Source organism: Hippopotamus amphibius, chromosome 5, assembly GCF_030028045.1.
Source record: "Hippopotamus amphibius kiboko isolate mHipAmp2 chromosome 5, mHipAmp2.hap2, whole genome shotgun sequence".
NCBI classification, from domain to species: domain Eukaryota; kingdom Metazoa; phylum Chordata; class Mammalia; order Artiodactyla; family Hippopotamidae; genus Hippopotamus; species Hippopotamus amphibius.
Window position 1 is genome coordinate 173,841,978 of NC_080190.1, and position 24,863 is coordinate 173,866,840.

General features: G+C 65.5%; 2 protein-coding genes across 17 annotated transcripts in view; one reads left to right on the forward strand and one right to left on the reverse strand.

Moving 5' to 3' along the window:
• IQANK1 (IQ motif and ankyrin repeat containing 1) overlaps positions 1-3,117 on the forward strand; it is a 28,237-nt gene extending 25,120 nt beyond the window's left edge. The window contains 7 exon segments of the mRNA XM_057737021.1: positions 1,438-1,588; positions 1,646-1,700; positions 1,779-1,871; positions 2,051-2,159; positions 2,246-2,339; positions 2,420-2,554; positions 2,619-3,117. Coding sequence (XP_057593004.1) covers positions 1,438-1,588; positions 1,646-1,700; positions 1,779-1,871; positions 2,051-2,159; positions 2,246-2,339; positions 2,420-2,554; positions 2,619-3,117 — 1,136 coding nt within the window.
• On the reverse strand, positions 3,095-24,218 carry SCRIB (scribble planar cell polarity protein). Of its 16 annotated transcripts, XM_057736723.1 has the most exons (37): positions 23,954-24,218; positions 22,644-22,761; positions 22,468-22,546; positions 22,282-22,371; positions 22,132-22,188; positions 21,970-22,033; positions 21,788-21,862; positions 21,576-21,720; positions 21,046-21,164; positions 20,615-20,814; positions 20,353-20,519; positions 20,156-20,286; positions 19,931-20,065; positions 18,923-19,090; positions 17,989-18,381; positions 17,234-17,296; positions 16,683-16,772; positions 16,190-16,267; positions 15,033-15,356; positions 14,862-14,942; positions 14,525-14,779; positions 14,126-14,236; positions 13,733-14,026; positions 13,426-13,614; positions 7,557-7,667; positions 7,400-7,473; positions 7,193-7,250; positions 6,115-6,174; positions 5,157-5,264; positions 4,906-5,065; positions 4,672-4,834; positions 4,395-4,580; positions 4,152-4,294; positions 4,034-4,071; positions 3,827-3,901; positions 3,558-3,609; positions 3,095-3,473 (listed from the first exon to the last, which is right to left on the reverse strand). In XM_057736723.1, exons 1-37 carry the CDS (start codon positions 24,110-24,112, stop codon positions 3,328-3,330), a joined length of 4,959 nt encoding a protein of 1,652 aa, XP_057592706.1. In that variant the 5' UTR covers positions 24,113-24,218; the 3' UTR covers positions 3,095-3,327. The 16 variants fall into 16 exon arrangements, 10 of the variants coding, with proteins under 10 accessions (XP_057592706.1, XP_057592697.1, XP_057592699.1 ...); XM_057736714.1 differs by lacking the exons at positions 3,827-3,901; positions 7,193-7,250 and adding an exon at positions 5,394-5,549 and having other exon boundaries at positions 7,426-7,473; positions 17,234-17,278; XM_057736716.1 differs by lacking the exons at positions 3,827-3,901; positions 7,193-7,250 and adding an exon at positions 5,394-5,477 and having other exon boundaries at positions 7,426-7,473.
• Positions 24,219-24,863: the final 645 nt, after the last annotated feature.

Genomic DNA, 24,863 nt, shown 5'->3' on the forward strand with positions numbered 1-24,863 from the left:
AACTTACCAGCCTACCCACTCATTACTGTATCCATTTTACCCTTACTACCATCTTAAACCATCATTTGTTCATTTATTTAACTACTGTTAACTCATGCATCTGTCCATCCATCCATTCATATACACATTCATGCTATTTACTTGAGGGAAAATGTTGAGAAAGCAGGGGCTGTTAGTTCACTCCACAGCTGTATTCTCCGATGTCACACATTTTGGTTGTCACACGAAAGGCACTCACAAGTTGTGCCGAATGACTGAACTCACCCATCAGTTCATCTGTCCATTTGCTCAGGCAGCCATCTACTTGTCTAAGGTACCCATCCACTAAATCTCTTCACCTATTAATTTTTCATGTATGAATTCATTATTTCATCCACTCATTCAGTTAACCCAAGAGCCTCTATCCTTTTATCGTGAGCATGGCATCCCTTCATCACTTCGTTATCCACTCCTTCGTCCGCTCAGTAGCTCGTTCATAAACGCGCTCCCTACCTTATTATTTTGCCTCTTCACTCATTTACTTTTCCGTTTATTCCAGTTCTACTTGCAAACTAACCTTTTACAAGTTTTTTAACTTATTTGAATCTCAGCTTCCATATATTCATAAATGGGGCTAATAATAGTCCCTGTATTTTGAAGATTAATGAGACAGTGAATGGAGTTTTCAGCACAGTTCTGGCACTCAGTGCTAAATACATGACAGCTGTTTTTCTTTTAAGTAAGTATTCACAGTTCCTTAAGTTTAATAATCATGGAGCTATTCATGGGTTCACTCTTCCGTTCCTTTAGCTGGTCCATCCACCCATTCCTCTCTCATCCTTGATTGTACATGTCTTTGAACTTTCTTTTCTAAAATACAAACCACATACTGAACATTATACAAGTCAAAGTTGTGTAGCTTGATTAAATGACAAAGGAAATACTCGTGGATTAACCTCCTGAGTCAAGAAATAAAATGTTGCCAGAACCCTATCTCTCCCTTCTGAGAACCCTGCTTTCCGTGGCCCCTTGAACACTCCGGGGCGCGGGGTGGGGCTTTAGAGGAGCAGGAGTGGTGAAGTTTGGGATAAGTGTGGCCCCAGGGCTGCGTCCTGCAGGTTGAGGTCTGCAGAGGGACCACAAAGGCAGGGAACTGCAGCCAGGTACTCTGCATTCGGTGGGCACAAGCTGGGAGCCTGGGGGCCGGCCGGCAGGAGGGGATGGTGGGGGGAGGGGACATGGAGGCCTTTGTGGTCTTGGCGGGGAGACCCCAGGGACCCTCGGGGGCTCAGCTTTGGGGGGCACTGCACCATGATGGTCAACGCTTCGGGGCCCATCACTGGCCAGCTGTGAGGGCACTTCTTTTCTCTAAAGTGGGAGTGTAAGAGTACCTCCTCCCCAGGTTAAGCAGAACACGGAACACACGTGCTGAGCTTCTGACCAGTGTCCTCTGTCCCTGGGTGGCCTCACTGGACGCGGTGGCCAGCGTGCTGCAGTCGTGGGACCTGAGCCTCACGGACGCCATGCTCCAGAACATGGAGGCCGAGCGGCAGCGCCGGGCCCAGGACGCGGAGCAGCACAAGCAGGCGGAAGCCGAGCGGTGCGGCCAGCGGGTCGGGGTGGGGGGCGGCCAGGAGCTCCTCTGACCCGCCTCTCCCCGCCCCAGCACGAACCTCAAAGTGCAACAGCTGGCCAAGGACCAGCAGCGGTGCCACCAACAGGTGAGCAGCCAGCCCCCGGGAGGAGCCCGAGCTGGGAGCGGAGAGGCGCCCCCCGGCCTCGCCCTCCCGGCCCTCCAGCTGCAGTAGGCCTATTGCGAGCTCAACCGGAGGATCGCGGAGCACGACACGCGTGAGCCGAGGGGCGCGGGGATGGCCGAGCTCACGCTGCAGGTTGGCTTCTCCTCCTCGGCCCGGACTCCCAAACCCGGGGTGTCACCTTCCAGCAGCGGCCTCCCGGGACGCCCCCCCCACCCCACCCCCGGCCCTTCCTTAGAGGTCCCGGTTGTGCACGGCGGGCGGGGGTGGGGGTCCAGCCTTGCCCTGAGCGGAGCGTGGGGCCCCTCCTCCAGGCCGTCAAGGACGCGGAGGCCCAAGTGGACAGGCTCCGGCGGGAGGCCCAGAAGGCGGAGGAGACGCTGGGCCTGGCGAGGCTGCAGCTGCGGGAGCAGACCCAGGAGGGTGGGCGGGGCTCGCGCCGGGGGCCGGAGGGGCCCAGGGAGGGGGATCCGGCGCCCTCCGTCGGCTCCACACTTACATCCCGGCAGGGGAGGAGGCGGCGCCCGGGCTGAAATGCCAGGTCTCCGAGCTCCACGACGTGCTGATGAAGGACGTGGGTGATCGCATCCGCGCTGACGGCAGGTCAGCGGTCCCGGCCCGCGATGGGTGAAGGGCGAGCCGAGGGTTCCGGCGGACGGCAGTGACCTGGCGGCCGCCCCCAGGTGGCCCCTTGTCATCAACCCTTCGGGCCAGGCGGCCACCTTCCTGCGCTACCGGGACACCAACTATGTGGACACCGTGAACCCGGACCATCTGCGGCCGGAGAGGATCCGGCTGGTGCTGCTGAGGGCGCTCAGGTGAGGTGGGGGGAAGGCGGGGCGCCCGCTCCCCCTCCCCGGCCCTCACCTCCCCCCGCCGCAGGTTCGGGAAGCCGCTGGTGTTCGAGCTGCGCGAGGTGGACCTGTTCCCCGCGGTGCAGCGGCAGCTGGAGGCGGTGCAGTCGGGCCTGGCGCAGGAGCTGCTGGGCGGCCGGCTGCTGGAGCGCGAGAGGTACCTGTCGCTGCTGCGGCCGACCGAGGGGCCTGAGTATAGCCCCGGCCAGTTCCAGGAGGCGCGCCTGGGGCCCTTCCACCTCTTCGCCGTCACCAAGGTTCGGTGGCCGCCGGCCGAAAAGCTGCGGGTCCTGCTCCCGGTGCGCGTGCAGCTTGCCGGCCGGGGGCCTCTGGCGCTGGGTCCCAATGAAGCGCGCGCCCCAGGGCGCCTGCTCCGCGACCGCGCACGGGGGCGGGCGCCCGGCGGAGGAGCAGCGCAGAGCCCCCGCCCCGGACGCGGACAGACAGAAGGGGTGGGCGCTGGGGTGCCGCCGGGCCGACGCACAGACAGACGAGAGGTAAAACGTAGTCAACTTTATTCTCCTTAAACCACAAAATAGAGTCTTTGGTTGTACAAACATCACTAGTTACAGTCTCGCCAGGAGGTCCCGGCTGGGAAGGGGGCAGTTAGTCAGCGGCCAGAACTCCTGAGGGGACCCTCTTTAAGATGCTAACGGCCGGGTTAAAAGACTCGAGGCAAGGGTGGTGCTGGAGCTGGCAGGGCCCCCACCCCAAGTCGGGGGAGGCACCCCGGCCCTCTAGGAGGGCACCGGGCCCAGGCCCCGGCGCCCCGGCCGCACGGCGCGGCGGCTGCTGCACAGCGCCACCTCCTCGGGGCCCACGGCGCCTGGAGAGGGCCTGCCCAGAAGCACCATGGCCACCTCTCCATCCTCCTCTGGCAGACCTGGCCGGCGGGGGGCAGGGAATGAGTGAGCTGACGGGGCCTGGGCACCCTGGGAGCACCCCGGGGCCGGGCCTGCCAACTCACCGGGGCTGGGAGATGGTTCCAGGGACCTCAGCTCCTCAGTAAAATCCGGGGACTGTGATGGAGAGAAGGGCTGGTCAGGGCTCCGCCCCAGACCTGCCTGAAACCGCCCACCTGAGCCTTGGCCGGAGGATGGGGCGGGGGAACAGGACTGGCCACAGAGAGACAGGGAAGATACCGGAGGAGGGGACAGGGCTGGGTGACAGGCACAGTGGAGAGGTGGCAGGAGCTGGTCGGGGCTGTCTTGCAGAAGGGCCAGGAGGGCCCGGTACCTGCATGTCATAGACAGGTCTGGAAGAGGGGAGGGCTGCAAACACCCTGTAGTCAAACTTCCTCCCAGACAAGGCCTTTGACAGGACAGCGTGAGGAGAGAGGCAGAGAGCGTAAGAGGGGGGGGTGGGGGAGAAAGGGGGAGACTGGATCCCTGCCCCCCACCAGGAGAGGGGCGCAGGGAAGAGTGACAGCCGCTGCCTCCTCACCAAGCGTCCCGGGGAGGTGCCGGTCTGGGGGCCGAGGTCTGGAGGAGGAACGAGAAGCGGGCGTCGGGGAAAGCTCCTCGCCGCAGGCTGACCCCCCGCCTCCCCCCAACGCACAGACCTTCCAAAGGGGTGGGTGACGGGGTGGGGGCGGGCGAGGGGGCCTCGGCCAGGCGCTCCAGGGGCCCCCGCTTGCTTCGGCCCTCCTGGGACTTGCTGAGGACCATCTGTGCGCGGAGGGCGTCCTGCTCCAAAGACTTCATCCTGCGGAGGGGCGTGGAGGGCGTGGAGGGCGGGGCCGGGCGCGGAGCGGGGGGGTGGGGGGGGGTGGGGTGGGGGGGGGTCGGGCGGGGCGGGGCCTCACCTGGCCGCCCTCCACAGCGCGCGTTTCTCGGCCTCCAGGGCGCGGCGCTCGGCCGGGGACAGGGCCCGCTCCGGCGGCGGCAGCTCCGGGCTCTGCACGCGCAGCCGCTCCTGGTGGCGCCGCTCGGCCTTCGCCGTCCGCACCGGGGCGCCGCCTCCCTGCGGCGGGGGGGACGCGGGGCCAAGCCTGGGCCGGGCGACAGGACAGGAGGGCCGGGTGGAGGGGCGGCGCGCCGGCGGAGGGTGGGGGCGCCGGGGCGGCCCCTCCCCCTGCTCACCCTGCGGCTGGGCCCCGGCCGACCCAGGGCGGCTCCTCCTCGGGCTCGGGCTCGGGCTCCGGCTCCTCCTCCTCCTCCTCCTCAGGGGCCTCGCCTTCCGCGCGCCCCGCGGCATCTGCCGCCTCGCGCAGCATCTGCGCCCTCCTCTGCTGCAGCTTCCGCGCTGGGGGAGGGCCGAGCGGGTCAGGCCGCGAGCTGGTGCCCCCTCCTCGCCCTCCCCAGCCGGCTGCTCACCTTCCTCCTCCTGCATCTTCCGCAGGTCGTCCGCACCCACCAGCGACACGCGCTTAGGGGGGCCCTCGGCCTGGGGCACCCGCACCTCCAGCTCGAAGTACTTCTGCCGCTCGCGGAAGGACAGCTGCTCCGGGGAGGCCGTGGGCCCAGGCGTGGGGGGCTGGGGGGAGCGCGCCCTGAGAGCCGGTCCCTCGGCCTTGCACACCCGCAGGCACACGCAGCGGGGGACCGGTGGGCCGTACGCCACCTACCTGGGCATGGGCATCCAGGGGCGGGTGCAGGCCTGGCACGGCAGCGAAGGTCCTATAGGCCTGCTTCACGTTGGCGGGCAGCTCGTCCGGGGAGGGCGGGGAGGGTGGCTGAGGGACCCGGCACAGTGAGCCGGGCGGGGACAGCTGTCCCGGCTGCAGCCACCACCCACCCCACCAGCTGTCCTTGCTGACTGCCTCCACCCCCACTCTCCCCCCCACCCCCGTCTGGGCACTCACGGATTGGGGATCACCTCTGCCCCTGGGGGCCGGGGAGCCCCTTGGCCAGGCCTGAGCCACTGGCTGGATCACCCCAGGCTTTGTCTGCAAAGGGCAGGTGCAGGGGCCAGAGGGAGGAGTCGGGTTCAGGGGAGGGATGCGAGAGAATGTGAGGGACTGGGGGGGGGCGGGGAGGCGGGAAAGAGAGAGATGGAGCCAAGGTGGGCGGCTGGGTGGGTGCCCGGGATGGGAGGCTAACGCTCACCCGTGTGCCATCTGTCAGGAAGGGGCAGAGACTGGGAGCTGGGCTCCAAGCTGGCACTTCCAGTGCCTACCCCAACCCTGCCAGCAGGCAAGAGGGGGGTGCCCATGGCCTGGCCCTCCCCACACAGCAGAACCAGGGAGCCTCCACAGGGGGGGATGGGGGCAGCTGGCCAAGCTGGCCCCCAGAGACTCCCAGACAAGAGGAGGGACTGGGGTGAGGCCACCAGGCACTGGGGAAGGCTGCCCTGACCAGCTAGCCCCATCTGCCCAGGGAAGCCACAGGGAGCTCCCCAGCCCCGTGCCAGACAGCTCTGGCCAGGAAGGGCCCCACGGGCTGTGCCCTCAAGAGTGACGGACAGCAGCTGGGGGAGGTGCTGTCCCCTGGCACCCCCACCCCAGAGGAGGGGGCTCTGCATGTGGCACCCCTCTGGAGTCCTGCCCTGCCCCTCCCCACCCCACCCCTCCCGTGTGCACTCACCTGCTGGTGGCCCGACCAGGGTGCCTCGGTCATCTTCCCTCCACTTGCCCCAGACAGTACCTGGAGGGGCCGAGCAGCGGGTGGGTTGAGCGGTGGGTGGGGTGAGGGTCGGCTGGGGCCCCACCAGGGGGACCTGCGGGGTGGGTCCTCAGCTCCCCGACCTGACCAGCCCAGGGGATGTCCCAAGATAGGAGGGCTTTCCCCAGAGTTGGGCCAGCCGCCCTCAGAGATCCGTGAGCCAGGGAGGCCCAGACTCCTGCCAGCCACCCCACAGCGGTGCCCCATTTCGGTCAGGGGACACTGGGCTCCCGTGCCTCCTGGGGACTTCCTGCTCTTGCCTGTTTGCGGCAGAGAGAGGAGGGTCTGCATAAAGCCTGAGTAGGCTCCCTCACCCCGCGCCGCCTCCCCACCGCACCTCCTGGAGCCTCCTCCCGACCACTCACAGTCGGCCCTGTGGGGTCTCCCGGCAGCAGCTGCAGGGCACACCCTCCAGGAGGGGTTATTTCCAGCTCTTGGGGGAGGAACGAGAGCCACGCACCGCCTGCCCGGCGCACCCACCCCAGCTGGGAGTGCCGGGGCTGCTGCGGCTGCTCCAGCCCGCTCTCCCCACCGGGGCTGGCGCCCAGGCCCACCCTGACGGCTCCGGTGGCCACCAGCTGCCTCTGCCTCTGGCCCTGCCCCAAGGCCTCTGAGCCCGCACAAACCCTCTGCCCAGCCTGCCTGGCGAGTCTGAAGGCAAGGGAAGGAGAGGGCCAAGGCCAAGGGCCTCCTCAGAAGCCAGCCGCGCCCGCACTGCACCTCGTGTCCCGGGCTCTAAGGAGGGGATGGAAAGGTCTGCTTCACGGCGTGGTTCAAGGATCAAGGAGGATGAGACGTGGCACGCGGGGCGGCAGCACGCCAGCTTGGGCACCTTGGCCGGCCCCGCCCCCACGTGAGGCCTCCACAGCCTCAGCCGCCCCGCCAGGGGACAACCACCTGAGAGCCCTGTCCTACAGGGTCTCCGGTGAAGGGAAGGAGGTAAGACAGGCAGGACTGATGGACAGGTGGGCAGACAGGGATGTGACAACCAGGGACGGACCCTCTGCACGCTGCCAACACTGGGCGTGCTGGCCAGGGTGCAGCAGTCCAGCTGCAGGCTCTCTGGGCTGCAACTCTGGGGAGCAGAGTTGGCACGGGGCTACCAGGGGCCGCGCCTGCCACCGCGTGTGGGGCGGGCAGCTTCGAGGGGTGCGGGGGGGCAGCCAGAGCCTGGAGCCGCGGACTGGTGTGCAGAGGCCCGCCGTGCGGGGCAGAGGTGACCTGGACACTCACCACGGCCTCCGGCCCCCGCTGTGGGGTCTGTCCAGGCAGCTCCTTCTCCTGTGAGCAGAGGAGACAGTCGTCAGGCATTGATGGCCTTAGGCTCCCAAGCCCCGGGGCTGCTGGCCGCGGGCAGTTCTGACCTTGCTGGGGCCCTCGGGGCTCAGCTCCCGGTCGATGGAAGAGATGCTTTCCAGGCTGTTCCTGCGGCCAATGCCCGCCGCAAACGGGTTGGCGATGATGCCTGGGGACACCTGTGGGGGGCAGTGGGCTGAGTGACCACGCTTGGCTGGGGACAGGCTCTGTGTGCAGCACTGCTGCCCACCCAGGACGCCAGGCCATCACCCTGTCTGTGCCTCAGGGCACCCACCGGCCACGTCTGTGTGTTGCATGCACCAGAGGGTGTTCTGATGCGGGGCAGGATTCCATGGCAGCGACGCTGGGCCACGGGGCAGGAAAGGCCAACCACCTAACACTCACCCCAGGGAGCCAAGAACTGACAGCAAGATGGGGGGGGGGGGGGGGAGGGGGTCGCAACGTGCCTGGCGGCACAGAGAGGGGCTGAGGTGGGATCCAAGCCGCAAGGAAAACAACACTGGTTTCTCGCATCAGAAAAGGCCGCTTGAATGTGGAGGAGCTGACCTACGGTGTTGACTGGAATGAGTGATAAAGGCACGATGTAAACACACGCTTTTCCAGTTACAGAGAGAATCACGGATGCGAACGTGCCTACACTCACCGCCGAGAGGTCCTGAGACCATGACAGCCTGACAGCCACAAGCGTGTCCAGGGCCTGGATCTTGGCTTCTAAATATCACTTTCCATTAAAGGAATCAATGCTCCTTGGTGGGAAAGTATGAAATGAGCCCAGACGTCCTGTTGTGCCAGAAAGTAAGCTGCTTAAAGGAAGGGGGTCAAGCTGCCCGGGCAGGGCCGGGGCCCCCTCACAGCCACGTGTGGGCGGCCTGAGCACCAGGGTCCGCAGCAGTGACAGACTACCGCCCTTGAAGCGAGACAGAACCTGGCAGATCTCTGCTAAGGAGGAAGGGCAGGAAGCTGCCCAATGCGTGTGGAAGAAGGACAGGGAGGGGCGAGGACAGCAGCGGGCTGCCATGGGGAGCCCGACCCAGGGAGGACGACGACACGGCTTCAAGGCGCCTCCCCGCAAAACACTTGTTAATCTCAAGGGTAAAGAGGAGAGGGTCACTGGCGGGAGGCCCTCGAAGACAGTGTCACCTCTGTGATAACCCTGCCAAAGCACACCCACTGAAGCCCATCCTGAGGAAACACTGGACAGACCCACTGCGAGGGCTCTTCCATGCAGTGATGGCCTGAACTCATCCAAAGTTCAAAGTCAGAGTCAGGGAAGACTGAGCAGTCGTGGAAACCAGAGACCCACGTGCCCGGACTGTGGCCTTTGGCTCAGAGACTAAAAGGTCTCCCCGAGACCTCTGGTGGGATGCACACGGGGCCTCTGAGTGAGTGTTCTGGAAGTTTTTCTCCAACTTTAAAATTATTTTCTATACTTGCTTATACCTTTCAGAAAGAAATGATGGCAGGAGAAACCAACACTAATGCAGGTGATGGCCTGTGGGGCAGGGACGGGACTGACTCCTCAAGGTATGTGGTTGTAGTTGTGGCTTTGGGGACACATAAAGGCTTATAATAAGAAACTGCTCTTTTAAAGTCATCTCTAAAAACAGAAAACAAGGCAGCCTAACTGTATGTCAAGTTAGCATTAGAACAATACAGAGAATTATTTCAAGTGACTTAAAAACACAGTATTTTGACTGTACCTCCAAGGTGGATAAACCCTAAGGACATGAAAAAATGTCAGGATGCTGTTAAGGGGGACGTCCCTGGTGGTCCAGTGACTGGGACTCTGCGCTCCCAACGCAGGGGGCCTGGGTTTGATCCCTCCTGGTCAGGGAACTAGATCCCGCATGGTGCAACTAAAGATCCCGCATGCGGCAACAAAGATCCCGTGTGCCGCAACTTAGGCCTGGCGCAGCCAAAAAAAAAAAAAATAGTGCTATTAATGGTCTCATTATTAGTGATAATATTGATGTTGCTTTTTGAAATTACTAAGTAATTCTGATAAAGTTACTTAACTTACTAAAACAATTTTTAAGATGAGAAAAAAATACAAATATAAAATAAAAAAGTCAAAACCTTGTTACCTTAAATATGAATTGAAAGTAACAGTACAAATTCGTGATTTTTCTCCTTCCAAAAATACCCACTTCCCAAGATTCAAGAGGTCCAGGAGCAAGGACAGCTCAGAGCCACACGCACCCGGCCAGGGATGGCTCTGAGCCCCACGCCCAGGGCGAGGGCAGGAAATACACGGACACCTGGTCACAGCACAGAGCAGGACGCTAACGGACAACAGGCGTCACACTCCACGGACGTGAGGACATGGGAGCCACACTGCCCAGCGAGGACAGCACACCAAGACACACAGACCTGAGAAACAAAGACAGAAGAACGCCTCTGGGGCCACATCTGGGGGTTTCCAAGGCACCAGCTTGTTATCTGAAAAATCAAGGGGCTTCCCCAGTGGTCCAGGTGTAAAGAATCCACCTTCCAGTGCAGGGGATGCAGATTCGATCCCTGGTCAGGGAACTAAGATCCCCCATGCCAAAGGGCAACTGAGCCCGTACGCCACAACTACTGAGCTCGCACGCCTCAACTAGAGAGCCCGTGTGCTGCAAACTGCAGACCCACTTGCCCTGGATCCTGCGTGCCACAACCAGAAAAGAGAAAACCCATACACAACAAACAGAAGCCCACGTGCCACAACGCATGGGCTGCAAGTTGCAACGAAAGATCCCGTGTTTCACAACTAAGACCTGACGCAGGCAAAAAAAAAAAAAAAAAAAAAAAAATCGACAAATGAAAGGAAAGAATCAAAGTATTTATCACACTTCTCTTGTATAAAATCTTATCTTAGGATAAAAAAATAGGTGATGAAGAAAATTTCTTCCTTACAGAAAGGTCAGTAGACTATAAAAGCAACAGATGTAGAAGCAGTAACTGAAGCCTTCCTCCTTGGAGCAGGGATCAAGGACATGCTGAAAAAGAGAGGCAGCCTTGATCAAAATCCAAAAGCTGGTTCTTGGAAAAGGCAGTTAAAACATACAAGACTTTGGTGAGTATGAGGAGGAGGAGGAAGAGACGGCAGAGGAGGAGCAGAGAGAAGAGGAGGAGGAGAGAATATTCCCGACCTCGCACCAAACACGCTGAGAACCACAGCGAGGAGGCTTCTTGGACAGCGCACAGCGGCCCCCGAGGCCCTGCAGCCGGGTACCAGGCCTGCCCGACTGTGTGGGAGCCCTCGGGGACAGCCGCCGCAGAGCAAGAAGAGGCAGGTCCTAGCGACAGTCTGCCCCACGGCTGTGCAGAGTGCCAGGGAGGAGGGCCTGGGCGCGGGCCGACGTGAGGGCGGGCCTGTAGCATCCAAAGTCTGGGGAGATGGCTGCAAACCCTGATTCCTATGGGGTGGAATGGGTAGGCACAGGTGAGTCAGGGGGGTGAAGGTGAAGAGAATGGGGGCAGGGGGACGAGTGGGGTCCTGATATATAAATGTTGCCCCTTTTGCTTTCAGGCACAAGCCAGCAGAGGAAACCTGTGGGCTGAACCTCAACCCCACTTGGCACAGGGCTGTAAAAACCATCGATAAAAGGACTTCAGAAAACTCAACACCCATTTCAAAGAATAATTCTTACAGGTTATAAATGGAGACAGCCCTCCAAATTTTAAAAAAAGTTACAATAAACTACACCCTTAAAGTCGGCACGAGGCAAGGCCACTAGCCGCCACCATCGGGTCCCGGGGGGACAGAAGGGCCTGACCTCCCAGGAAAAGGGGACCCACAGCCACCACTCGCGCCGCAGAGCTTCCCCCAGAGATGAAACAAAGTCACCAGCAAGAGTTAATAAGGAAACACGAGCAACCTATGAAAGTGCTTGGAGAAAACTCACAGTCACAGATCAAAGTTAATCCCCGAGTCTCGACCAACTTCTGTTAGGAAATTGGCAGGTCCGTTTGAAAAAGTAAATGCATGAAAATAGACTAAACCTTTTCAAAAGAAGGAAAGAAAGTGGGTGACTTCACCAGTTACATCTCAAAACACAGTCTGCAGTGGCGATACGGAGGACAGCAGCATTGGCCCGAGAACGCGCCCAGCTCCCGGGGGCCACGTCCTGGGCCACGGGAATGTAGACCTGACCCACAAGGAAGTCAGACTTCCCCGAATCAGTGGGAGAATGACAGACGATTTAGGGCATACCACTGGGACAAAAGATCTACTTGCTTGGAAAGCAATTCCAGGTGGGTTACAGAGCTATGTGTTTTCTAAAAAACTGCTCTGACCATCTTGCAACAGAGAAGGTTTCCCTAAGCAAAAACCGAATCTGGACGTCGTGAAGGAGAGGAGAAGAGAAGACTTAACTCACAGATGTCTCCGTTTCTGTAACCCCAGAGAGGCCGTCCTTAAAGAGCAAGACAGGACCACTCGCCCTGTGTGACAGAAGACTGGCTCACCACACAAAGGAGCACCTACCAGTTACACACGCTGCACGACTACGGACAGGCTCCAGGGAGGAGAAGGATGAGGAACCCAGACGGCACTGCCGGCCAGCTCCCTGGGAGACAGGAGCTGCTGCTGCCCGAGGCCGGGGCGGGGGGCGCGGGGGGCCGGGCAGGCCTGTGGCCTCTGGCCCAGCTCCCAGTCTTGCAGGGCTCTTTGCTGCAGAAGCTCCCCCGAAAGCATACGGACGGGCTCCTGAGCACTGCTGGGAACACAGCCCAGACGCAGCTGCACGGGGAGCCGGGCAGACGCGGAGAGCCCAAGAGCAAGCGGCAGAACCCTGCGGGGGCCTCCTGCAAAGTCGGGGGCACGCCAGTCCCCACGCCTCACCACGGAGCTGCACCTACTTTCTTTCTTTGTACAAAAAGCTTTAAGATAAGTGTATTGATTAAAACACTTAAATACGTACTTTAAGTAAACAGAAGGTAAAACCGTTTCTGGAAACCTGAGAGAGATGCCTCCCCAGAAAGGACAGGATTCCCGCAGATACAGAGCTGCAGGCCTGGCGCCCAGGGGGTGGGGCCCCCGACCCAGCAGCAGCCCCGGGGCACCGAGCGCGGGTGCAGAGCCCTCCCCGCTCAGGAGACGGCGCCCAGAACGGGGGTGCCCCTCCCGGCAGGCCAGGGGAAGAGGGGCCGTGAGTCCCCATCCCAAAGACGCACCCAGGCCACACCGAGGGGACGCCCCGCCCAGAGAGGGGCCGGCGAGGACACCTCAGTGTGCAGCTGGCAGCACCCACACGCGGGGCCCTCGGGGGCCTGGGAGCCGCAGCCACGTCAGCGCGTGCTGGGGGCCCCGGGGACAGCCGTGGAGACGGAAGAGAGCACGACAGCGTGACCCTCCTGGACACAGAGGACGCCGAGGTTCGGAGGCCAGGCTTGTCCAGGCCACGGACGCCCCAGGCACCAGACACATTCTCCAGGGGGTGGGGTCCTGCCACAGGCCCGCCCAGGCTCTGCTCTGGGACAGGGGTCCTGGGCCCGAAGTTCCCTGCCAGGAAGCACAGGACGGCGCCTGGGCCGGCGGGGCGGGGGTCCCGTGTGAGTCTGCAGGCGGCTGTGTGCCCGGCTCTGCGGCGCCTGCCCCGGCCCAGCGGCCACACAGTACGTGTGCTGCTCACCTACAGGCGAGAGCTAGACCTTTCCTCTCAAGACATGACCAGGCCGGCTGTGTACGTGCTTCGTCCAACCTGGGCCAGCGCCTCACGGGCCACGAGGGGTGGCCACGACCAGGGCCTGGCGCCACCCGCACCCCGCCGCTCCCCGGGGCGGACGCAAAACGCCGAGCTCTTCCCAGGCTCAGAGGCGGAAAGGGCCAGCCGTCCTGCCGGCACAGCGTCAGGTCCCCGGGGCCGCCTCAGGCTGCACTGGGGGCAGGACCCGGTCCCCGTGGCAGAGCACCGGCCAGGCGGGGGCACTGACCTCGGGGGCAGCGGTGGCGCTGGTGTCGAAGCCGTCACAGACGAGCACGGTCAGGGTGTCACCCGCGCTGCGCAGCAGCTGCACGGCCTCCCCGTGCGTCAGGCCCAGCAGGCTCTGCTGGTTCACCTCCAGCAGCCGCAGCCCCACCCGCAGGCGGCCGTCTCGCCCGGCTGCCCCCGTGGGGCTCACCTGTGGGGAGACCGGGCCCACAGCTCAGGACCGGCCCACGGCCCAGGACCGGCCCACGGCCCCGGCGCGCTCTCACCCAGGCACCCCGTGGAGCACAGCCAGAGAGCGGGATGCTCACCTTGGAGATGAAGATGCCCTCGTCTGTGGGGTCGCAGGGGTTCCCCGCGTGGCCCTTGGCACCGCCGCGGATGCTGACGCCCAGCTTCTCCCCAGGGGCCTTCTGGAGGCAGAGTTCCCGCATGCCCGGGGGGGGCGGGTCCCTCCGCACCAGCAGGACCAGCTCCAGGCAGGGCCGGAGCAGGGCACCGACCGCTTCCTGGTGTGTGGCGTCCCGCACATCCTGCCCGTTCACGGCCAGGATGCGGTCCCCAACCCGCAGGCCACTGCGTGCAGCCAGGCCCCGCGGGAGCACCTGTCGGGAGAGGGTGGTGTGCCGTGGGCGGGGGGCCTTGCCCGCCGGCCCTTGAGCTAGGCCCTCTGTGCACACAGATGCCCGCGGAGCAGGCTCTACCTTAGAGATGAACACGCCAGGCTCCCGGACGCCAAACGGGTGGCTGGAGTGGTCCGAGCCCCCGACGATGCTGAGCCCCAAGGGGCCCCCCGCTCTCGGCAGACAGATCTCCTGGGCACACGGGAGGGCAGGAGGGGTGGTGGCTGGAACAGGCCTGGCACAGTAGCAAAGGGGCGGTTCCCAAGCCCCGAGGGTGTGTGGGACCAGAGCACGCCAGCGCAAGGAGACTGTTTCGGGGCCCACCAGAGACCACAGGGGAAGGAGACGGCGACTGCACGATGCCCTCGCACCCTGGAGCTGGAGAGCAGGGTGCCGGGGAGCCAGCACCTCACACCCAGAGCTGTGTGCACGGGGAAGAAGGAGCGGTAGGGGCGGTAAAGGTAGGAGCTGAGGTCTCACCTCCACTGGGTACGGCCCTTCCAGGGCAGCGGGCAGCAGGCTGGGGGCCAGCCTCAGCAGCCCAGGCTCCCCAGGGGTGGCCGTGGCCACGGGGGCGGTGGCAGCAGCAGGGGGCGGGGGGGAGGGTGGCGGAGGACTGGGGGCGAGGGGCCCCCCGGCCTCCCGCTCCAGCAGCAGGGCGATGGTCGGGGAGGCGGCGGTCAGCAGGGAGACGGCGTGGTCGTGCCTGGCCTCCGTCATGTCCACCCCGTTGATCTGCAAGAGTGTGGCCGGTCAGGGGGCCCCACGGGGTGAGCAGGGTGGACGGGCGCGGGGCGGGCCCCACCGCCGCACTCACGGAGAGGACGCGGTCGCCGACCTGCAGGGTGCCGGCGCGGTGGGCGGCACCCCCCTCTGCGATGCGGGAGATGAAGAGGCCCTGCGGGGGGCGGAGGGCAGGAGAGGCTGCACTGCAGGCTGGCCCGGCCCCGCCCCAGCGCCCCGCCCCGGCCCCGTCCACCTGCCTCACCGAGTCGCCAGCCCGGTAGGGCGTGGAGCCTTTCCCACCCGCGATGCTGAAGCCCAGGCCCTTCTCGCTGCGCACAAGGCAGGCCACGTGGCGCTGGCGGAGGGGCCCGGCGGGCTCGGGCTGGAGCAGGGGCAGGCGCAGGCCGCCCCCCCACCGCTCCCGGGGGCTGTAGTCGTCCTCGGGCCGCAGAGGCGTGACGGTGACCGCGTTCTCGGGCTCCACCATGCGCTCCCGCCACAGCCGCATGTGCACGGTGGGGCCCGCCCCGCGCAGCGCCTGCACAGCCTGCTGGTGCTCTGCATCCTGCAAGGCCACCCCGTTCACCTGCAGGCCACGGCGTTCGTCAGGGCAGGCCCTCCACGGGGGCAGGCCGCAGGGGTACGGGGGCGGGGGGGGGGGGCGATGGCCGCCCCTGCCTGTGGGTACTGGCGACTGTGCGCTTGCCAGCTGGGTAAGCCCAGAGCCAGGATGCCGGCTGGCCCAGGAGAGCCGGCGGGGCCCCTCCTGCAGGCCCACACCTGCGTCCCAGACCCCGAGACCCACCTCGTGCTCCTCACTGGAGCAACCCCACCGCCAAGCACGCCTGGGGCTCCCAGGCTCCCGGCCCTTGGCCCACATCCTCAGCGGTTCCTCCTTAAAATTCAGGTGTGGGGTCAGCCCTGCCTGGCCCGGCCCTGTCCACTGCCCCCGCCAGCCCCGCGGGCAGAGCACACTGCCCTCAGGCCCTGCCCTGGTGTGACTGACAGCTGTGAGCACAGGCACATGGCCTCCTGGCAGCTCTCTGACCTGTGGCCGGGGCTGGGTGGGCAGGTGCGCGGGCAGGGCCTCCAGGGCAGGAACCAGCCCCCCAGCCAAACACCCCTCCTGGACCAGCCCGCAGGAAGGGCTCCCACCTCGAGATCCCGACTCCCGGCAGAGTCAAACCCACACCCCACCAGGTCGCCTGCCCAGAGAGGCATCTCTGCCTCAGAGGCTGCATCTGCCCGCTCGAGGCTCTGGTTTGAGTGCCATGCCTCACCAAGAGTCCCGTGCTCGGGGCTCTCGCGACTGGAACTGGGGCCCCTGCAGGGGAAACAGCCAAGCACCTGACAGCCAGCACTGCGGGTCCCAAGGGCGCAACACGTCACTCAGACAGCGGCCGGGCGCTGCGGACTCACCTCGAGGAGCTTGTCGCCCACTCGGACCCCGGCCCGAGCCGCGGGGCCCTCCTCAGACACCCGGGAGATGAATACGCCCTGGAGGACGGACAGGACCTGAGCCACGGGCACCAGCAGAGGCCATGGAGGGCCCTCCACCCTACCCTCAGCAGCTACGCGAGGCCCAGAAGCCCCCCAAGGGTGCGGGAAGAGCAGAAGCGGGCCTGGGGTGGTCTGAAGGGCTGGGCGCACGCCGCAGCAGTCTCAGGGATCGGGGACCGAGAAGGTGCAGGTCAGACACGTCCAGAAAAGAGTTTTGATCCCACAGCCAGCACAGAGGCAACCCGTGGAGAAAAGGCGGGCTGCAGGAGACGGCAGGCAGGCGGGAGCCCTGACCCGGCCGCTAAGACCCGGCCCCAACGCAGCCCCGGCCTCCAGGGCCCTGCTTATTCTCCGGGGGATGGGGACCCACAGCCTTCGGAGGCGCGGGGAGGCGCGGGCAGCAGCCGCTCACCTCGTCGTCCCCCTTGTAGGGGGTGGAGCCCTTGCCACCTGCGATGCTGATGCCCAGGCCCCCCGTCTGCCGCACGATGGTGAGCGCCAGCTGCAAACAGGACAGACAGGTGATGTCCAAGGAGGGCTCGGGGAGGGGGCTGCCGGGGGACTTGGCGGGAGGCTGGGAGGGCCCGGTCCCCTCTGGCCACCGACGGCCTCTCCCAGGGCTGGCTCTGACCACAGAGGAGCCGGCTGGGGCAGGTGCTGCCACGGCTTGAGGGACCGCAGCCCGCAGGGAGCGCTCGCCTGTGGGTGCCAGTGCCGGGGTGCTGCGGGGGGGGAGGTGGGGGACGCCCAGCACCCCCACGAGGTCGGCCACCCCCGCCTGGAGGCCAGCGCCCTGTGCCCACCCATCTGTGCTGGAGGGCCCGCGGGCGCCCCAGGCCCCGGCTCTGAGGCTGGGAGGAGGCCTGCGCAGGAGCAGGGGGAGGAGACGCAGGGCCCGCAGCCCGGGAAGTGAGGCCAGCGGCAGCCCGGGTACAGAGCACAGAGCAGCAAGCGGGTACAGACCTCTTCCTCCTCAATGCGAGCGGGCTCTATCAGCAGGTTATTGGCCTGGTCAAACGACACCCCCTGTTAGGACAGGACCAGCAAGGGCATGCAGGTCAGCCGCGCCCGGCCCCACCACGAGCAGGAAAGAGAGCAAACACCACACCAAGCTCCCGCAGCCTCAGCGCCGGGCCCTTCCTGCCTGTGCCTGGCGCTGCCCCCAGACACGGGGTTCCCTCCAGTCTGGGGGCCTGGCTGCCACTGTCAACCTGCCAAGCAGGGCAGGCGGGCTGGTCACAGGTGGGCCCCACCGCGGGCTGAGCCTAGGCTTGCTGTCCCGCATTTGACCATCCAGGCTCCTCGGCTGTCACGCCACCATGCCGTCTGTGCTCAGGGCAGAACCACTGACGTGTCAGAGACACAGGGGTGCTGTGGGGGCAGGGCATCCCACAGAGCAGGCAGGACCCCCAGGGGCCCGTGAGAGCCACCTGAGGACCGGGGAAGGGAGGCAGACAAGGGCCCCGTGGTTAGCCTGAAGGCAGAGGAGCCTGGATGGAGAGTGGCCACCGGGCCTTGGGATGGGGCTGCAAGGCCAGCACAGAGCTCTGGGCCTAGTGAGCAGCCAGCCTGGGGAGGAGGGTGGGGAGCTGGGGATAGGCACCTTCCTCGCCAGCTGGGGTCAAGACACGGGCCTCCAGTGTCCCCTGAGATCCACACCAGTGTGGACCCAGAGGCCTGGCCAGCCTGGCTTGGGTGGCGTGTGGGCTTAGACCCACCTTGACAGAGGGTGCAGAGGCCACAGCCTCCTCCTTCCCCTCCTCAGCTCCCGCCGCCGCCTCCTCCTCCTCCTCCTCCTCCTCCTCCTCGGCCTCGTCTTCCTCTTCCTCCTCCTCGGCTCGAGGAGCCCAGGGTATGTGGGGACCGTTGTGCCAGCCCCCAGACCCTGCTGGGCCCTCGCTGTCTGGCTGTGTCCCCTGCAGCAGGGCTGCCACGGCCTCGGGCTGGGGCAGCTTGGAGATCTTGAAGTGCTTCTTGTAGTGTGGCGTGTCCTTGCGGATGAGCCGCTGTCTGCCCGCCGGCAGGGGCCAGGGCGCCTCCAGCTGCCCTTCCCCGCGCTCACCATCCTCCCGGGGCGGGAGCAGCGTGTCCTCCGCGAAGCGCACCGTTGGCTGCGAGAGGCCGAGTGTGAGGACGTCAGCCTGGCCCCCCCCACCCCCACCCCCACTCGGGGGCCCAGGGAAGCCCTGCCGAGTAGGTGGCAGCAGACAGGGGCTCAGACAGCCTCCCCGCTGCTCGGAGAACAGGAATGGGGGACTGTCCGGTGAGGAGCACAGAGAAGATCTGCTCAGAGAAGGACGGGGGCCAGGGGACCAGGAGGCTCCGCCCTCCCCACACTCCATGCTCACAGCAGCCTGACGCTGAGGTCCCCGACAGGGCCATGAAAGAGGTCCCTAGGGGATCTGGGCACAACCCAAAGCGGGACGTGAGGTGGTGACGGACACGGGAGATCAGGGCCCGGGCCGAACCTGGCCACGGGGTGGAGACCCTCATCCCCAAGCCCTCGCCCCTGCCTGGGACAGCGCAACTCCTGCTGGGCTCCACGCGGGGAAGAGCACACCTGTGCGGCACACCTGCTTGGGAAGGAGGAGGGGCAGGAGGGTAGCAGGCCCACCCCACCCCTGGGCAAGCAGCCTGCAAAGCCCGTCTCACCTCCTCGTAGGCCTCCTCTGTGACCTCCTCCTGAGCAGCTGGTGTGGATTCCTGCTGGCTGGGCGCCTCCATCTCGGCCGGCGGGCTCTCACGTTCACCCCGGGAGGCTGTGCTGGCAGACAGGTGCGAGTCCACACTCAGGCCAGACTCGGTGCTCAGCCTCCTCCCCTGCGACAGAGTCAGGCGGCGGTTCAGACGACCCAACAGGCTGCCTACCAGGGGACCCCACGTCGCATGCCATCCCCCAAGGCTCCCTGCTGCCTGACCACAGTGCCTTGTGGGCTCCCTCTCCCAGAAGCCCCTACCCTGCAGGGAGTGGAGTCTGTGCTCAGCCCTCAGAGGTGCCCACTGTCCCACCCCCAGGGCAGCCCTGCTCCCCCAAACAGGTCTGGGCACACGACGCCACCATTCTCTTTTGCGGCCCCTCAAAGGTCTTTGGAAAAAGTCACAAGAGCAAGACCTAGGTGAGAGAACGCCGGGCTGAGGAAGGGCGGGCACCCCGATGTGAGCCCGCCTCCCCAGGTGGGCCGCGGCAGCTTCCTGGGCGGGTGGCCACACATGGCAGATGCAGGCCCTGCCACGTGTCCCCCAGGCGCAAGCGGCCCTGCTGTCCTCCAGTGGCCCTGAAGCGTCTCCCCCCAGCTCTGTTGACAAAGCTCCTCAGGGAGCCTGCCTGGTCCTGGCCCCAGCTCCCTTCCCAGACGCGGACAACGCGGGTGCCCACGAGAGACGCCAGCCTGCGGGCCCGCTTCTCCACCCTCTCTGCCCCCAAGGGGCCAGCTGCTTCGACCCCTCTCGTGACGCTGCCTGCGCGGCCACGCCGCACGGCCCCGCTGGAGACGTCCTGCTCTGCAGGAGGGCGCGGGCGCTCGGCCCTGAGCCGCCCCCTCCCCCACCCCCACCCCCACCCGGCGCCTCTGTGGCGGTCCCCTGCCCGCACCCGCCCAGAACCCTGCACCCCGCCTGTACGGGGGGGTCGGGCTCCCGCCCGCGGGTCCCCACAGGCACCTCCTCCGAGGGCGGCGGCGAGGGCGGGCGCTGCACGGGGTCGGGCCTGCAGCAGGCGGCCTCGCTCCGACGCTCCACACCCCTCTTCATCACCTTGAGCTCGCTGGGGTGAGGCGTCGCCCGGCGCTGCAGGCCCTGCAGCGGGCACAGGGGTGAGGGGCGGGCGGGGCAGGGGTCAGGCGGGGGCGGGAAGAGGTGGCCCCCGGGGACCCCACCCTCCCATACCCGTTTCTCAGCACCGGCTTCCTCCGCGTCCTCGTCCCCCACGGGGGCCTCCAGGAACTGGATGACGCTGACGCGGCTGAGCGGGGCGTCCCCCCAACTCTCCGAAGGGCTGCTCCGCGGCCCCGGGGTCTCTGTGGAAGTGCGTGTCAGGGAGGCCCCGCCACCCACCCCGCCCGCCCCGCCTCCCCGCAACCTACCGAGGCTGGGTGGGGGCTGCTGGGGCAGCAGGTAGCAGGTGAGCACCTTCTCGCCGGTCTGCGCATCGTCCTCCGTCTGGAACCTGAGCATGGGCTGCGCCTGGTTCTCCGCCAGCCACAGGGCCTTCAGGTTGAGGTGCGTGAGTGCGAACGGCAGACTCTGCAGCCTGGGGGCCGGGGGCACAGTCGGCTCCGGGTGGGGGGCACCGCAGGCACGGTCAGCTCGGTGGGAGCCGGGCCGGGCGGGACTGGGGGGACTCACCGGTTCCCCGCCACATCCAGAACGTGCAGCTCGGCCGTGTGCGCGAGCTCGGGCGGCAGCACCACCAGGCGGTTGTCCCTCAAAGAGAGGACACTGAGCGCCACGCAGCCCCCGATCTCAGGCGGCAGTGCCTCCAGGCGGTTGCGGTCCACGTTGAGGTTGGTCAGCTTGGTCAGCTTCCCCAAGGAATGGGGCAAGGCCTGGCCGGGAGGAGAGAAGACCGGAGATGAGCCGATGCCCCGAGGAGCGTGAGGAGGGGATGAGAGCTCCGGGGCGGTCTCTGCTCCCGCTCTGGACCCCCGACTCCCCTCAGCCACTGGCCTCCCGGCAAAGCGGACGTCTGGCTCCTGCCACTCTGCAGACCTCCAGGTGCCCCCGTCCTCTCTGCCTCCCACATCAACTCTGGAAACCCCGGCCAGGCGGGGCCCCACCGTCAGCAGGTTCTCTGTGAGGATCAGCTCTGACAGGTTCTCGCAGTCCCCGATGGCCTCCGTGACCTCGCACAGGCGGTTCTGGTCCACCTTCAAGATGGACAGCTGCTTCAGCTGACCTAGGGTTGGGAAGACGTGGTGACAAGGCTCAGGGGCACGGAACCCGATCACCCACGTGACTGGAACAGCCTGCCTCTCAGCCCACCACCTGCCCCACGTGAACAATGAAAACTCGGCCACCTCCAGACCTGCACTCACCCCCCATTCTGCTGCCAACCTGGCCATGCCCACCAGCTCCCTGCGTCCCCCCACCCCTCCACCTGCCGTGGTGCCCTCACGAGCTCACCACCCCCACTCACCCCATGAGCTGCCCTGGCTCCGTGCGTGCAGCATTAGTCACCCCACTCTGGCCTCAGGCCAGCTTCCTTCTCCTCAGGGCTGTGTCCCAGAACCCAGCAGAGCCAGGGTCCTCACCCCAGACCCCCTTCTAGGTCGGGCTCACCACCCTCCCCGCCCCTCCCAGTACGGACCGATGCCATCAGGGAGCCGCTGCAGCGAGTTCTGGGAGAGCAGCAGGTCGGTGAGCCCCCCGAGCCCCCCGAGCTCCGAGGGCAGCTCCTCCAGCCGGTTCTCTGAGACATCCAGGCACACGAGGCGCCTCAGGTTTCCGAGCTCCTGCAGGCGGGCGCACAGGGTCAGGGGGCTGACAGGCACCAGGCGGGGCCACCACGCCCTCACTCACCGGGGGCAGGGCCGACAGCTGGTTCCGGTCTAGCCACAGCTCGCGCAGGTTGGGCAAGGCCCCCAAGGTGTCAGGCTGCAAGAGAACACAGGAAGACGGTGATGAGTGAGAGCCAAGGCTCACTTGCCTGGCTGGGCCTGGCCCGGCCCCGCCCCGCCATGGCGGCCCCGCCCTCTCCACACCAGCACTTCCAGGTCGTTGCCTCCCAGATCTAGCTGCTCCAGCTTGACCAGAAAAGACAGGGACCTGCAGAGGAGACAGAGCGAGTTCTGTTGTGGCCACACTGCCCACGGTCCCTGGGGCTGAGACCTCGGCTGGCCACTAGCAGGGCCAAACCCACTCACGCAGGCAGGGACTTGAGCAGGTTCTCCCGGAGCTCCAGGGTCACCAGGTTGGCGAGGCTGAAAGAGATCAGGGCGGGCATGAGGGAGGCAGAACGCGGAAGATGTGCAGGAACAGGGCTCAGCCACCCTGCCGCCTAGAAAAGCACTCACTTGCCAACGTCCCCAGGCAGCGCCTGCAGAGACACGTCATTGAGGGCCAGATGAGCCAGGCTGCGCAGCTGAGTAAAGCCTTCAGGAAGCCTAAGTGTAAATGGAGCAAGGGGTCCTCAAATGCCCAGGCTGGAGCTGCAGGACCTCCCAAGCCCCAAGACCACCCCTGCTGTGGCCGCCACCCACCTGGACAAGGGATTCCCACTGAAGTCTGCAATCTCCAGGGCTTTGCAGAACTTGATGCTCTCGGGGATCTCTGGGATGTCTGTGAAGAGAGATGGGTCACCATGGAGAGAGGCCCACAGCCTCCAAGAGCTCGGAGCCCTTCCTGTCACCCTCAGGTCCCACCCCAGGCTCCACACCGTTCCGAGACACATCCAGCTCCACCAGCTGCATGAAATTGGCCACTTCGGGGGGCAACCGCTGGATCTCGTTGTCACTCAAGCCCAGCTTGCGCAGGTTCAGCAGACGAAAGAAGGGCTGTGGGCAGGAAGTAGGGTCAGGGGTGATGGGCCTGTAGCAGAGGGCCCCTACCTGCTCCAGGCCACACAGGAACCCTGGGTCCTGGCCAATCACCCTGGTCTGCAATACAGAAAAGCAAGGAAACAAACACACGCAGCTGCCTGTGTTTGACTCCCTGGCTTTTGATACCTTGTCCCTCGGTGTCATCTCAGGGATGCAGCCCTTCCCCGCCTCCCCCATACCACACTGCCGCATAACTTACCTCTCGTGTTCAACTCTTAGCTGAGGAGTTTCTCTGACCAAATGAGTCCCTGTTCCCTGCCCTCTGTGTTCCTTCAGGGCTCCACCCACCACCTGAATCACTGCTTCCCAACCCAGCAGGTGAGCCCCGCAAGGCCCGCCGTGGTTTCTGCCACTGCACCTCAGCAACCAGCCCAGCCTGAGCCCATGACAAGAGTTTGACAACTACCAGGAAAAGCATAATAACAGCAGCAAAAGGCCACAAACACATGCTGCACGTGTGCGGAGACTGCGGGCAACGTGTGGGGACCTGGAGGTGACTGTGAGGAGCCCTGGTCCAAGCCCAGAGTGGAGCCACACCCTCTGTGGCACGCAGCCCCCAGGCATTGTGTCCCTTTGCACCCCAACTCCAAAAAGGAAATCCTTTTGTGACCTGCTTCCTTTAACCTCTACTCCCAAGTGGCCTCAGGAGGAGGAAAGCGAGCTGACAGGAAGGAAGGAGGCAGTGAGAGGTAGACGGAACACAGACCCGCCAGGAACAAGCACCTGAAGAGGGCGTGCCCAGACCCCACCCCAGCACCCAGGAGGAAGAGAGGAGCAGTCCTGATGAGGGGAGCAGTCCAGCAAGTCCCTACCCGTCACCCACACGGGGTTCAGCTTCCACCCTGACCCACTCCAACCCCAGCTGCCACCTGCGGCTTTCGGTCTGCAGCTCCTCCTCTAGGCTGTGACCATCCCCGCCCCCAGGGAGGCACCTGATGACCGCTGCCACCTGGTGCCAGCGCCGGCGGTGGGTGAGCAGGGTGGGGCTGGCCGGGGTGGGGCTCTGGCCAGCGAGAGCCAGCAGGGCCGGCTGGAGACTGCGGTGTCCCGGCCGGGCCAGCGCCCGCCGAGGGCTCGGAGGAGCGGGCTGTCGCGGCCGGGCCGACGCCGCCGATTCGGGGCGAGGGCTGGGCCGGCGGCCACTCACCTTGGGCAGCTCACGCAGCTGGTTGGCGTCGAGGAGCAGCTCCTCCAGGCTGCGGCTGTAGCGGTAGATCTCCTCGGGCACGGCCTGCAGCGAGCAGTGCCGCTTGTCCACCGACTCCACGTGCCGGTTGCAGCGCCACAGCGGGATGCACTTGAGCATGGTGCGGGCGGGCGCGGGCTCCGGCGGCGGGCGGGGGGCGGGGCTCGGCCCGCATGAGCGCCGGGCCGGCCGGGGCGCGGGAGGAGCGGGGGGCGGCCCGGGCGGCGGCGGCGGCGGCGGCGCTGGGCCCGGGCCGCGCTCGGAACGCTCGGACCGCGGCGGCCTGGGCAGGGGGGCGCGGCCCGGCCGGCCCTCAGACGCTCAGGAGGCGGCGGCGGCCCCGCATCCCGCCCGGCCCACTTGACCCGGCCCGTCCGCTCGCCCGCCGCTGTGCCGCAGCCGGAACCGCCGCCGCTGCCCGCCGGACTGCCCCGCCGACAACCGCCGGCCGCCGCGCAGCCCGCCGGGAAGCCGAGGCCCGCCCTCGCCGCCCGGAACTTCAACCCCCACAAGGCTCCGCGGCGCCGGTGCCTCCGAGGACGCGTAGCGGCCCCGCGCAAGGCCTGTCGGGAAGCTCGGTTCCCGCCCCCTGGCGCAGGGTACAGTGGGAGCTGAAGTCCGCTCACAGCCTGAGCATCCGCACTCCGGACCCCGAACCGCTCCCGGACCCGAAGCTTCCTGCCGCCCCTTCCCCCTCCCCGGGGTTGGCCTCCTGACTCCGCGATCCTGCCCGCCGCCCCTCCCACCGGGACGTGGGCTCCCCGAGGGTAGGTGCTGGGCCAAGGCAGCGCCCATTTGCTTCGCGGACTAGACGTGTGCCGGGACTTCCGGGGGTCTGGGCCCGCCTTCTCGCAGCACCACCCGTGCAGGT